Source organism: Mirounga leonina, unplaced genomic scaffold, assembly GCF_011800145.1.
Source record: "Mirounga leonina isolate KUSES-001 unplaced genomic scaffold, KU_Mleo_1.0 Mir_153, whole genome shotgun sequence".
Classification (NCBI taxonomy): domain Eukaryota; kingdom Metazoa; phylum Chordata; class Mammalia; order Carnivora; family Phocidae; genus Mirounga; species Mirounga leonina.
Window position 1 is genome coordinate 610,005 of NW_023270387.1, and position 14,786 is coordinate 624,790.

The 14,786-nt window shown below is 44.7% G+C and overlaps 1 protein-coding gene across 6 annotated transcripts in view; it reads left to right on the top strand.

Moving 5' to 3' along the window:
* Positions 1 to 14,786, top strand: part of YAP1 (Yes1 associated transcriptional regulator) — a 106,995-nt gene that overhangs the window by 65,114 nt on the left and 27,095 nt on the right. For 4 of the 6 annotated variants that reach the window (XM_035008784.1, XM_035008789.1, XM_035008787.1 and 1 more), the window contains exon 3: positions 4,809 to 4,928. In XM_035008784.1, coding sequence (XP_034864675.1) covers positions 4,809 to 4,928 — 120 coding nt within the window. The remainder of the gene's footprint in view (positions 1 to 4,808; positions 4,929 to 14,786) is intronic. The other 2 variants (XM_035008786.1, XM_035008788.1) reach the window with 1 other exon arrangement.

A 14,786-nucleotide genomic window follows, 5' to 3' on the forward strand; every position in this document is an offset into this window, starting at 1 on the left:
GCGTGAGGATGACGGAGCCCCCGGCGTGAGGATGACGGAGCCCCCGGAGTGAGGATGACGGAGCTGAGATAGGCAGAGCGCTAGTGCTCTTGTGCCAAACAGTCACATTGTAAATGTGAAGGGAAGTTCTCGAAGGAAATGAGTGCTACTCCAGTGAGCATAGAAATGAGAAAGCCAAGCAGCCTTATTGCCGACAGGAAGAAAGTTTCAGTCTGGATAGAAGGTCAGACCACATTCCTATAAACCCACACCTAATCCCGAGCAAGGCCCGGACTCTCTTCAGTTCTGTGGAGGCTGAGGGAGGTGTGGGAAGCTGCAGAAGAAAGGCCAGGAGCTGGAGGAAGTTGGTTTGTGAGGTTTAAGGAACCATGGACATGTGGGCGAAGCAAGTGATCCAGAAGATCCCACTGAGATCACGGCACATTTTCAACACAGCACAACCTTCTGTGGGAAGAAGGTGCCGTCCAGCGCTCCCATAGCTGGAGAGGACAAGTCAGTGCCTGGCTTCAAAGGACAGGCTGACTCTCTCGATAGCGGCTAATGCAGCTGGTGACTGTCAGCTGCAGCCACTGTCACTGACCGCTCCGAAAATTCTTCGGGCCTTTATACACATTATGCTCCGTCCACTCTGCCTCCGCTTTAGAAAGGGAACAGCAAAGCCTGGGTGAGGGCACAGCTGTCGACACCATGGTTTACTGAGTATTTTAAGTCCACTGCTGAGACCACCTGCTCAGAATAAAAAGATTTCATTCAAAATATTGCTGCTCATGGACAGTGCATCTGGTCACCCCAGAGCTCCGATGGAGACGGACAGTGAGATGCATCTTGTTCTCATGCCCACAGCCCATGGATCCAGGAGTCGTTTTGACCTTCACGTCTTACTACGTAAGAAATACATTCTGTATGGCTGTAGCTGCCGAAGGAGTGGTTCCTCTCGTGGATCTGGGCAGAGTACGTGGAAGGGACTCACCATTGTAGAGGCCATTAAGAACATTGTGATTCATGAGATACCAAATATAAATCACAGTATCAACGTGGACAGGAATTTGGGACGCTGGTGATTCCAAACCTCATGGGTGATTTTGAAGGGGTTCAGCGCGTTAGGGGAGGAAGTCACTGCCAATGGGGTGGAAACAGCAAGAGAACCGGGATCAGAAGTGGCGCCTGAAGATGGGGCTGATCTGCTGCCATCTCGTGATCAAACCTGAATGGATGAAGAGTTGCTTTTGGTGGATGAGCAAAGACAGTGGTTTCTTGGGATGGAATCTACTGGCGAAGGTGCTGTGAAGATTGTTGAAGTGACAGCAAAGGACTCAGAATGTTACGTCAACTTTGGTGATAAAGCAGCAGAGGGTTTGAGAGGATGGACTCCAGTTTGGAAAGAAGTTCTGCTCTGGGTAAAATGCTAGCAAACAGCCTCCTGTGCTGCAGAGAACTCGTCCCTGACAGGAAGAGTGGATCCGCGCAGCAAACTGCATTGTTGTCTTGTCTTGAGAACTTGCCGCGGCCGCCCCAGCCTTCGGCTGCCACCACCCCAATCAGTCAGCATCCCTCAGCACTGAGGCAAGACCCTCCACCAGCAGAGAGGTGATGACTCACTGCAAGCTCAGATGGTAGTATTTTTTAGCAATAAACTATTTTCAAATTAAGGTATGTACATTATTTTTTTAGACATGATGCTAATTCACACTTAATAGTGTAGTGTACGCATAACTTTTAAATGCACTGGGAAACCAAAAAATTCATTTGACTCACTTTATTCTAGTGGTGTGGAACTGAGCCCATGACATCCCAGAGCTTTGCCTGTACCTAAGATGTATGAAGCTATTAAAAGGAAAGAGAGCTGTGTGTTGTCAAGAAGAGATGCCCATAATCTATTAAGTGAGTAAAGCAAGTGTGGGCCAGGTAGAGCATGACACCGGCGGGGATGCGTGCGTTGGAGAGACATACGCACAAGGAAGGATCCAGAACATAGCACGAAACTGAAGCTGTTTAGCGTTTTCCCTGAGGAGTAGGTCACAAAAAACTGCCGCTTTTTCTATTCTGCATTTCTGTAATTTTTAACATTTTAAAAGAACTGTGAAAATGAATACAATTATGAACAAAAACTTTAAGGAACAAAAGGCACTGGGTTTGTTTATGTCATTTATTCTGTTTATAAATATATTAATTGAAAATAATGTATGATTTTAAGCTTATCTATAGACAGTTCAAACTGTTACAAGGCAGGGCCTTCATTGTTTCTTTAAATATTTGTTGAGCAGCTCCTCAGACACGGCCCGCCCATGCGTGCAAACACGAGTGCGCTGCTCGTTGCCAGGAGGACCCACGTGTGTGCAGAGCGTTGCCGCTCGATCGGTAAATGTTCCACGGTGTAGAAGACAAAACCCGGAAGGCTGACTGGAACAGCTGACCTCTGAGCCTCTTGCAGGATGAATACGACTTTATAAGGGTCGGGGTCAAGGGATGTCTGTGTAAGAGGAGCAACAGATACAAAGAGGTGGCTTGGTTTTGTGAGAAGTTGGGGGGGACGGGATTGGGTGTGTGAAGAACACCTGTTAAGAAATGAGGCCGGCCGGCATTTTCCTTTTGATGTGGAGAGAAAAGGAACTGCTTTTACAAGTAACAATTTACGTGGAAGAGTCGATGAGATGGTATTTTAAGAAGAAAACCCTGGTGGCTGTTTGGTAGAGGACGCTGGGATGAGGAGAGGTGATGAGGAGTCAGGCACCAGGGAAGGACACTCGGGTGGCTCAGAACAGGGAGCTGTGACCCTGGTGGCGGCATCCACAGTGGTGCCCTGGAGCCGAGGGGTCAGAGAGGAGGTGCGTGTCGTCTGCAGGACGGGCCGGTTGCTTTGCGTCCCGGACCCTGCTCTGGGTTCTGACTCAGGCGGGCAAGGTGGACAGCAGTACCGCTAAAAAAGGCAGGTTTGGAGGCTGTAAAGGGATGTGCTGGTGTTGTTGACGGAGGTGTTCAGAGCCATCCCACGACTGCTGCTGACTTGTCCGTTGTCAGGGGGCCTCAGGTACTTAGAGTGTCAGTTGGCCATTGAGCCGGCTTCCCCATTAACGTCGTACCCGAGCATTTGTATCCGGTTACGGAGGGTCCATTTTCCTGACAGCCCAAGTGACAGTGAATGCTGCCGAGAAAAGTGGTCCCATCTCTGTGTGTTAAACGAACTTGCTTCCCACTCACCTGTTAGTAGATATGGGGTCGCTCTGGCAAGTTCCAACTCTGGACGCGGTTGGCTTTCATTGTGGACAGAACACAGCAAGTAGGACGGCAGGAGGGGCTTCCCCGGGGCCTCTCAAGGAGTGTGCAGAGCGCTGCAGTTTCCTGTGTCTGCGTCTCCTAACACGGCAGACCTTGGACAGCGGGATAGTAGCGAATTGGTCCGCTTCTGAAACAAAGGAAACTGGCCTGGAATGAGGGCTTTGGGTCCCACGGGCCTTTGTGAGTGTTTTGTTTAAGCAGAGTTACTCAGCATCACTCCGAAGCCTGGCTTGGACTGCCAGTTTAGGAATGAGGAGCCCGGCGCACGTGTGCATACGCAGCCTCCGTAGGACCTGCTCCAGGGCCGGGCGGTGGCCGAGAAGAAGCCTCGTGAGGAGCAGCGGCGGCTCAGGGCCCGGCTGCGGGTCTGAGCGCCCTCTGACCCAGGCTGTGCGGTGTGGGCCCACGGAGCCCCCGCGCGTCCGTGTCCTCGTGAGAAGGGAGGGACGACCACCGCGTAGGGCGTCGGCGGTTGTGAGGGTCACGTGAGTTGATGCACGTCATCTCCTCGGGGCAGTGTCCGGAACCCAGGAGGCGCTCAGTTCGCGTGGACCACAGATGGAAAAGTCCCGGGCATTCGCTCGAATGTCTGCTGAGAACTGCCACGTTCTTCCGTCCTCCCTCCCTCTGCGGCTTCGAAGCTGTCTCTCCTCGTTCTTCTGAGAAGTGGGCCTTCGACAGCTCCAGCCTCCCCTGCCCTCTTCGAGCCCATGTCGGACTCCGTGCTCAGCACCCCCTGCCCCGCCCCCAGCAGCTTCTGGGCTGCCTGAAAATAAACTTTTTCTGGAATAGAGTTTTCTGTATGGCAGTTTTCTTGGTGAGAGCCAATCCCATAAATCCTGGCGATAAGTGCAGCTTGACCGACTTAGCCAAAGTGTGCTTTTACATGAAACAGAATGTGTACGGCACTTGATGTGTTCTGAAGACGTTTGCGTGTCCTCCTCGTTGAAGAGCCTTGGCGTCCATAGGAAGGCACTGTCCCCAAATCTGGATGGAGGGCCGTCCCTGAGCCATGGCACTGAATGTGGCAAATTAATAGTGACAATGGTTATTTGGGTCACGACTTCCAAAAGGATTTTTCTGGGCTCTTTTTTTTCCTGTGTCTCTGGGGGTATAGATTTTATTAATTAGTAGTTGTCTTTTACAAAGTGGAGAAGAATCAGGTATATAGGTTTACTTTTCTTCTCTGAACACATGCTTAATTCTGTTTTAAGAAATTATTTTGTCGGGGCGCCTGGGTGGCTCAGTCGGTTGAGCGACTGCCTTCGGCTCAGGTCATGATCCTGGAGTCCCGGGATCGAGTCCCGCATCGGGCTCCCTGCTCGGCGGGGGGTCTGCTTCTCCCTCTGACCCTCCTCCCTCTCCTGCTCTCTGCCTCCCATTCTCTCTCTCAAATAAATAAATAAAATCTTTTAAAATAAATAAATAAATAGTTTTGTCAAGACCTGTTTTCTTTATAAATTAGCACCCTTCCCACTTTTTTTAGCTGCACCAAATCAAACCAACTGTGATTGTCTTTTCTGTGTTTATAGGTCCTCTTCCTGATGGATGGGAGCAAGCCGTGACTCAGGATGGAGAGATATACTATATAAACCATAAGAACAAGACCACCTCTTGGCTAGACCCAAGGCTTGACCCTCGTTTTGGTAAAGGTTCATCTCAAAACCTTTTTAGATATTTTGATAACGTGTGTGTGTGTGTGTGAGAGAGAGAGAGAGAGAGAGAGAGAGACTTTGGGAAGATACACTGAAATAAAATTGCATTGCTTTACAGTTTAAAGAAATGACTGTCCACCCAGCTTTTCCAGGACTATTTTTACACCTTTCCCTCGACACTTAGAAATGCAGATGTAAATGAGCTTTGTAGCGTGGACTCCTTGGGGTGGGATTGGGGGAATGTTGTGTGGTGGCTTACTGACGAGAGTCGCTGTTCCTTTCACATTTTGGGAGACATGGTGATCTTGCTTAAAATGGTCTTTCTGGCCACACTAATCACCAGGCTGTCAGGCTGGGGGGACGGCTGGGGTGCCGGCTTTTGTCCGTGACCCCCTGTGTGCTTCGGATCGATTTCAGGGAGCAGTGAGCACCGTCCTGTGCTGGGCGGCGTCGTCTTTGCTGTCCTCTGTTGGGAGGGGGGCCGTCGCCCTCGAGATCAACCAGGGAACGCGTTTCTCCCTTCTCTTCTCACTCTGGCTTGCTTTTTTTTTTTCTTTAGAAAGATCCTTAGTTTTTTATTTAGGAAACAAAAAGCAAAGCCATTTTCCCCTCCAAATCGCATGACTAAATCCCCATTTGCACGAAAGAATACTCTCCACAGATGTACACATTCTGATGATCGTGTACAAGCTCAGTAGTGCCTTTTTATCTGTATTTTCCACTCTTCTGAGTTTCCGAGATACTCTTCCAAAGCCATGGAAAAATGAATCTGAAAGGAGCAAAGTATTGTGGTTTTGAAGTTTTCGTCTTGGACTGGATGCAGCTAAATGAAAACAGTGTGCACATCACTGAGTAGGTCAGACGGAGGGGACGGCGAGCCTTTGAAGCTTTAGAGGGGTTGACCTCACAACAACTGCAGGGCCCTTACGGGAAAGAGGAATTAACTCTGTGAAGGCCTTCCAAACACAGTCCTGGGGGACAAAAGAGAAAGGAGAACTCTGCCCGGCCGTGGTTGGGTCAAATAACGTCCCCGTCAGAAACACTGTGAACGGTTCTGCTCCGTGTCTTGTGTTAGCTTTATCAAACCCCAGCGTGTGAGTTTGCCCCTCGCTGCCCGAGCAGCTGTGGACGGATGGAACCCCCTATTCAAGTGGAGTCAGAGGTGGGGTCAGGGCAGAGACCATCATTTTGACAGATGTCCGGTTTGGCTTAAATGCTAGCCGTTTGAGCTTCCAGATCTGTTTGGGTGTTAAAAAACTAATGTGGCATGTTAATAATTTACAACTTTGGATTTTATTTAATACTTGAATAAGCCCTTGTGGTTGAAATAGAAAACCAAGTAAGGTAGAGAATTTAATAAATGCTGCCATTTGTATGGACTGGAATGACAACCACCATGTTTCCTTGAATCATCTTTAAGGAAATGGATCAGCTTGTCCACATTTTGGAAATTTTTTAAAATGGTCTGTGGGGTTTTTTTTTCCCCAATATAAGGTTATGAAAGATGTTGATTAACTCTTAGCGAACTGCAGAAATCAGGAACTGGAACAAAGTTGTTTTGTTTTTTTGTGTAAGTACTTTCCGTTAAAATAGTGAAATAAAACAACTTGGCTGTGATCCTCAGTAGATCCATTAATTACACACACAGCTTGGTCTTTTGTTTTAAATGAGAAAAAGTACCAAAAGAAAAGAAATTCTCCCATCCTCCCTTTAGCACATATGTACACGCAAATATACAATTAGGTATGCCAAAAAAAGTTTCATAAAATTCTCTTACTGCCTTGAGTTTCCCTTTTTGGGCCCACCGTGTATGTGTATTCCAGACAGGCTTGATAACATGCCAGAGCTTTTTATTTTGTGGCCCGACTTTTAATCTGTTCCAGACCTTTTCAGTCCGAGAGCTCAAGTGTGACTGGGGGGGGGGGGGCAGGAAAGGAGAGAGTGTGGGCTTCTCTGATCTGGAGTGACAGCAAATAGAGACAAGCTGCTAGCTGCTGAATTTGAAGGAGCCTCCTTGAAATCTCAGGTTCCATAGTGGATTGTGTTTTATCTCTGCCAAAAAACTATAAACTGTCCTCTTTCTGACCCTCGGAGCCGTGCAGACACAAACAAACAGTAGGTTATTTTCATGGTGGCGAGCTTTGCTCTGCTGTATTTCCCAAATCTGTATTAAAGTATTTACCCATGTTTAGCTTAGGTCACGTTGACCGACGTCTTTTGACATTTTGAAATGGAAGATAAAGCTCTGTGTAAGCTTGACGTTTTCATTCCCCTCCTTCAGACAGCAGCCTCTGCCATTTCTGTATCAGATGCTTTAGATGAATTATATTTAGAATGATTGATCCGTCCTTCACATCCTGCATAAAAACTGGTAAATTATCCATATAATTTCAGGAAATTAAGGAGTAATTTGTTGTGGATTGGCTTTCTTTGATTTTCTTGCTTAACATTTAAAAAACTATATATTTTTGACACATATTATTTTAGAGAGTTTGTTAGTAATTTATAAGAAATCATGAAGTGACATCCAGTGGCAGTAAGGATTCCCTGGTATTTATTGGCTTTGAGAAAAGGAGGGCTTTTGTTTTTAAGGAATCCTTTTAGGGATGTTTTGATCCTGGATTAACGAAAATTGGTGCTTGAGTGTGTTTCGTAGGCTATTAAATTCACATAAACACCCTTTTTTCCCCTGGAGATTTTGTATCGTAAACATAAAGAGTCTCAAGTTTTAAATGTTCCCTTCTATGTTGTAGAAATACTGTTGTAGAAATACTGTTTTATGTAACGGTCCTATGAATGATTTCTGGTAAAAGCCCTAATGCAAACACCCGAAAAAATTATCTCTGTTCTTTAGAGTGAAAGATCTCCAGAACGCTAATCATGAGTGAGCTCCTCGTTTATGTACTGTTACTACCCTCACTGTTCCTGGGGAAGGATGTATTAAATACTGCCTAGCAGTCTGTGTTTCTGGAGAACAGTGCTGGGCTGCCACTGGAGTAAAATCATGTTTGGTGTAACGAAATATTGGGACCAGAGACTGGGCTAGAAAATACATCTTTGAGTCTTAAAGCATGTAATCAGCAGTCGAGCATGGCAAAAACACAATGTCCTTTAATTGCCAGCCATTGTGTGCATGGAGATGTCCCAGGTAATTAAAGCCCAAAGTTTCCCAGAACTTGATGTGTGTGTGTGCGTGTGACAGAGAGAGAAAATTTCCTAAAATAATAATAAGATTAAAAGAATAAAAAATACATAATTTATTAAGTCCCAAAGCCAGAAGTTGTTCATCTTTCTTAAAGTTAAATGTTTTGAATCAATTCTTTGAGGTCTTTACAAATGTTAATTTTTTAGAGATTCGTTAAGCTTTTCCTTCTAACACTAGATATTCTTTTTTTTTTTTTTTTAAAGATTTTATTTATTTATTTGAGACAGAGAGAATGAGAGAGACAGAGAGCACATGAGAGGGGGGAGGGTCAGAGGGAGAAGCAGGCTCCCTGCCGAGCAGGGAGCCCGATGCGGGACTCGATCCCGGGACTCCAGGATCATGACCTGAGCCAAAGGCAGTCGCTTAACCAACTGAGCCACCCAGGCGCCCCAACACTAGATATTCTTATTCTTGATAGCTGATTTAAGTGAAGTGATATTTTAATCTTGATGAAAATGTACCGAATGACCAACTAAATACCTAAGCCTTCTCTGGTAGAGACAGAGAAATACACTGAAGGACATGTGTCTCCACTTGCGGAGTCTGGGGTGGATGGAGTGTCAGCATGTAATCATTTGAATTTTATTGAAGCAAGTCTCTTGATAATCATACATTCAAAAAATAGGTATTTGTTTTCTTACCCTGTTTTAAATCTTTCCTGGTGATCCTAAATTGTAAGTATTTGGTTGTGGACTGTATTACTAACTACTTAGGTTAGAGAGGAAACGATAGTTCATTGTGTTTTAGGTAAGAAGAGCTGTTGCTAATAGTTTTTAACAGATAAATCTAACAAAATTTGGCCCTGGAAAGAATTTGTAATTCCTCTAACCAACATTTTCCAAATGGAGCTGGGTGGTGAGAAGTACTGTGACACTGGGGGGACGTTGAACATCCGTGGCCCTTACCCCGGAAAACCACAGAGCCACTGGGCCACTGTGGACTCCCCACCACCACCACCACCACCACCACCAACGGAGGGGGTGTTAAAACAGCAGAAAGGCTGGGGGCGGTGGGGAGTTGCGCTCCAAATAGGAGTTGATCTGAGATCCAGGGAAAGTGTGATCTGTTCAAGGTCATATAGTCAAGTGACAGAGCTAGAATCTGAACTCTTTGTTTTCAGACCTAAAATTTTTTGGAAATTTAGATTTCATGCAGTTAATCTTTTAGAAGTACCCCTAATTCATTCAGCACTGATAAATGGAGGTTTCAGAGGGAAGATGACCATGGTTAATGCAGTGACCATATTATATCATGACTCACCTTGAGGAAATTACCCAAAGGGAATGAGTTTCCAGTGACGAAAGAGAATTAGGACGTCTCTGAGTAGCGCAGACTGTGAAGCCATCTACATGTATTACTGTGCCTCGTCTCTCTCAGGTTCTTAAGAGATTGTCTTCCAGCCTCAGTTTTGGCCTTTCCCTACACTACGAGCTTAGCAGTTCATTCTATTTAAGGAAAGTTCCAATGGCCAGAAGGGATGTGTTTCTTTATTACCTAGAAATTGACTTCCCTTTAGATTTGTGAATACGGTTCAATCCCAGAAGCGTTCTCCTGGAAAGATCACAGGTTTTCGTGCACTAGGCGTTCTGGGATCCCCGAACCAGTTCACTCCCCTTCTCTGGATGCCCTTCACTTCACTCGCGCCTCTTTAATACACAATACCATGTTTTCTGTTTCCATTATCCACTGAGAAAAACCGTGGCTCTCGCCTGGCATTTATATGCCTTCCAAAAACCCTTCTTTCAAATCTACAGAAGTTACCTGGCATCCTGTTTTCTATGTAGTAGGTACTATATAATATACTGAATTCAAATGCAATGTGATAAAGAACATTTTACCTGCTCAATTGGGAATCAAGAGACCTGAGTTTTTTCTGATATCACAGTCTAACCAACTCATTCACAAGACTACCTGACTTCTCTTGACTTGTGTGATTAAATTACACTGGATGATTTTTCGAGAATGATTCCTAGTCCTTAGTTAATTTAATGCAGTATGCTGGATTACGGACTCATCAGTGACTGCTTTGGACCCTAGCTTCCGGGTTTGAATGCACTGCGGTTTCAGAGAGGCCTGAGCGCTGTTGGTTGCATCATTCAGGGTTAGCTTTTGGGCCTCTGGTCACAGCTGGGAATTACTTTTGAAGAAGAGACAGAAATCTTTCAACCTTTAATCTAAAGATAAGCCTTATCACATGGTGAGTACTGCCGGCAAACAGATCTGATGGGGAGCCATGCTGTGCGGACTTGCTGAGTTTTGTCCTCACTTCGTCTCTAGGAAGCATGTAGGAGTCTAAAAAGGCTTCTATGAGCAGGATTTGGCTTTATTGCCTGAAAGATGGTGCATTTTTGATATGCTTTTTTCTAAAATTTTAGATTTCCCAGAAAGCTGCCCTGATGGAAAGCAAAAGCCTGCTAAGAGCTGATGTGGGGCCCACCTCCCGGCTGTGTGGGTCATGACGTTAAACGAGCACTTACGGAAATGACTTTGAATGCATAAGATTATGGAATATCAAAATTAGTTCAGTACTGGAGGTTTGCAGTTTTCTTTGTGCTCGTGTGGCTTTTGTCTTGTTTTGTTTTTAATGTTCATTCAGGAGGATGGTGCCAAAACTGTCAGACAGGGTAAGCAATTTGCACTGCTCCCCAAGGGGGGCAGACCTGTTAGTCCATTTGTCGTTCATATTTGGTGACGGCTCCACAGTGCGAGTAATTACAAAGTGAAGGAATTTTTTTTTATGTGAGTTATTCATATTTAAAATTTAAGATCACCAAAGTCACGGAACAATAAACTAATGGTTTATTTATGGTACTAAAGACCCTAACATCAAACTCCAAAACAAAACAAAAAACAATAACAAAAAAAACCTTAATTAGCTTTTAAAGGAAAACTGCTTCGAGTTATGTTTTATCAACTCTCCGTTCATAGCAAGTCTTCTATAAGATGTGCTGGTGAAGAAGGCCATTGTTGACGCCCCGTTCCATGCCCACCCGAGATTCTGAGGCAAGAAACGGATTGTAGACTTGCCAAGGGAAAAGTCAAATGGATTTCTGGGGAAATAAATCAGAATGACTTAGAAGGAGAGTGGTGCCTCTTCTTTGTTTGGTTTTAGCCTCACTTTGTTCTGCTCCTCTGGTTGCTGAGGTCATTTTATAGCTCATTCTGGACTTGCTTCAACTTGGAGAGTGTCCTGTGCATTACTCACAGCATCCCACTAAGCAGGGATAGGAGCTATTTCAGTATTTGATCTTTCGACCTACGCTTGAGTGCCAGTTATGTACCAAGCATAACAGAAGCCATCAGGGAGGGGGCTGCAGGCAACTACATGCACAAGTCAGGACAAGACGCGTTAGGTACACTGAGGGATGGATGACAAGCAAGGTGCTCTGGAAGGGAGTAATGTGGCGTGGAGTGTGGCCGGTCGGGGGGGCTGTTCCGAAAGAGGGACATTGAGGCATGAGAAGAGCCCTGTCAAGCTCTAGACTAGAAGGTCCGAGGTTGTGCTTACCAGCAAAGACTAAGATATGCGTCTCTTCTAAACTATAAATTCCCCTAGAAAAAGAGCATTGATAGTAATAAGGTACATGTAATTGGAAATAAAGTTACTAATGGAACGATTTATTCATTAATGACTTCATGATAGCAGGTATATTTTAAAATGTAATTCCCCTTCTCTTCTAACCAGGTAGTCTCATTATCTGAACTTTCTCACCAAACTAGACTTCAGACTTTATTTCTGTAGTAGAGGGGAAAAACATGGTTGTACGCTGGGGACAGAAAGAACTGAAAGCTAGTTAGAACACTTTCTCCCTTTTCTTCTCACCTCATTTAGCAATGCCTGTGTCCTGCCCCAAACTGCTTAATGACGTGATAAGGAGAAAATGTGCTGTTGGGTTTTTGTAAGCTCTAGCCACAATTGTATTGTTTGAAAAATGCCATCATAATAAATTTTCATGCCAGTCTTTTGATAGATGTTTGAAAGAAGAAGTTGAATGGACCTAAGTAATGAAATTTGTTGTATTTTTTTTTTTTAACAGTTTAAGGATTTAAAAACTTTAGCCCAATTTTGGGGGTATATGGGTTGGGCTGGTGCTTGGGAAAGGAGGGAAGTGCAGAATGTGGGAAGGGGGCGTTTCTATGCCTGGGACAAGACCTAGCCAGAGCAGGGGCTTAAGGAGGCCAATTGCTACCACCTAATGCAGAGCACAACCACGGCGCGGCCCACGTGGTGCCCAGTCAGATGGCTAAAATCAAGGGCAGACCATAAGTGCTGACCAGAATGTAGAGAAATTGGAACCCTCATACACTGCTTGATGGGATCCAAAAACGATGCAACCACTTTGGAAAGCAGTTTGGCAGATCCTCAGAAAGTTAAACTCGCAGTCAGCTTAGGACCTGGCAGGTCCATCGGTGGGCATGCATGTAAGGGAGGCTGAAACCGGGAGTCCACACAAAAACCTGTACTTGAGATTTCATAGCCCTACTCACGATAGTCCTTGTCCATCAACGGATGACTGGACTAGCAAACCACGCTGTACCCATATCGTAGCATGATACCTAGCAATAAAAAGGAAGGGCATGATACACACTAAACATAGTTGAATCTTGAGCACACGCTAAGTGACACAAGCCAGTCGCAGAAGGCCACACGTTGTTTTATTCTGTGTGTGTGTTCTGTCCGGGATGGGCAAATGCATAGGTCAGAAAACAGATCAGTGGCCTCCGGGAGCTGGGGGAGGGGGCGCACTACAGAGAGTACAGGGCTTCTCTGGGGGATGAAAATGTTCTGAAATCGGTGATGGCTACACAATTCTGTGAATCTACAAAAAGTGTTAAAAGGATGAAATATCTCAGTAAAACTTGCTATTTTTTTTAAAGGTTTTATTTTTAAGTAATGTTTACACCCAGTGTGGGGTCCAAACCCACACCCGCGAGACCCAAGAGTGGCACGCTGTACCCACTGAGCCCGCCAGGCGCCCCCGGAAAGCTTATTTTAAAAAAAAAGTCATTCCTGGCAGAGCACTGTCAGTTAGGTTCAGAGAGCTCAGTGGACTGTTGGGAAACATCCTTTGCATATGGATGATAAAAAGATTCGGGGGGCACGTGGCTGGCTCAAGAAGGTGGGTCATGCGACTTGGTCTCCAGTGATGAGTTCAAGCCCCACTTGAAAATAAAATCTTTTAAAAAAGAAAGAAAGAAAAAGATAGATTGAGTCATTAGATTAGGACCCTGGTCTTTTGCACCTTTTATAAGAGGCAGACTCTCAGTGTGAACCAAACAGTAATTTTCACTGGAAAAACCAGTTTATATTTAAATGCATAAATTATTATGCCAATTAGCAATTTTTTGTAGATGTAGCTTCGGTCCCGTAGGTCATGTGGTGAACAAAGCTACCAGCGGGTGTTTCGTGTTTTGCTTTTAGTTTTCAGATTGACAGATGGCCTACTAGTTTGTGTTTTTAGAAAAGCATTCATTTCTTTTAACAAGTTTACTATTTTATAGTCTTGAGCATCCCTGAAGGTATGTGCAAAACCTAAATTTGTTTCTGAAAGTTGAAGAACAGACTAACACAGCCACGCTAATATGTAAGCATGCAGTGTTGAGTAAAGACGTGCCTTCTTGGGTTGTGGGGGACTTGGTTCAAGTTAAGGTTTTAAAAGTTCAGACACTGATTTTAATTTTAAATTCATGCTTAATGAGGTTACTAGATTTGAATCTACTATCCCCAGGTTTATGGTTGATTACCAGATCTGTAATACTTTGTAATACTCCAAGGTTGAGGTTATATTATGAAACTCTAAAAACTTTCTGAAGCTTGAAAATGCAGATGTTGAGAAGGTCGTCTGGAAAGAGACCCATCTGTGGCGATGACCTCCTGTTTTGTGGAGATGGTGGGCTCTTCTCAGTCATTGTTGAGTCAATAGCTTGCTACCACCGTAAAGCTGACAGGACTGATTTGTTAATAAGTAGAACCTGAAAGTTACTATTTCATAGTCCAAGCAGCACAGACTCTGAATTTAAAAGTAATAGGTTTAAAAAAAAAAAAATTCTGTCGTATTTTAAGGATTTTTTTTCTCTTTACCTTCTAGAAATGTTATTAAAACTAGAGAAGTTGATCATGGAGGGAAGAACTGGGTACTGCTGGTCTCTCCTTTTCTAGTTGCCCTGCCCCCTTTTCCCGGGAAACAAAGCCTGTTTTGTTTCTCGCCTGCCTGTGAGGTCTTTGCTGCGCCCCGTGTGGGCGCACCGCTCTGCGCTTTGTGGAAACGCTCGAGATGTTCAGAAGGTAAAGAACAGGATGCTCCAGGAGAGGAGTCAATCCCAGCTTCAGTAGGTAAACAAGGTTGTTTGAATCGGTCATTTACATACGCTCTTTGTAAGGAAAGCTCACAGCACCGCTGGTATCCAAAGGAGGAAAATCGGCCAAAAGTACTCAGCGTCATTAGACTATTTCTGTTGCAAATTTTGTGCAGACTTCTGTTTAATTGTGCAGAGTTAGTTCTTCCTTCATTTCTTGCTATCCTGTTTCTCCCTTTCTGTGGTTTTGAATAGTTAAATAAGCTTAGATCTGAAAAAGACTGTACCAACCAATTCATGGTGCCTTTAGCAGTGGGCACTGTCAGTAATGATTACTACTTAACGGTACTTAA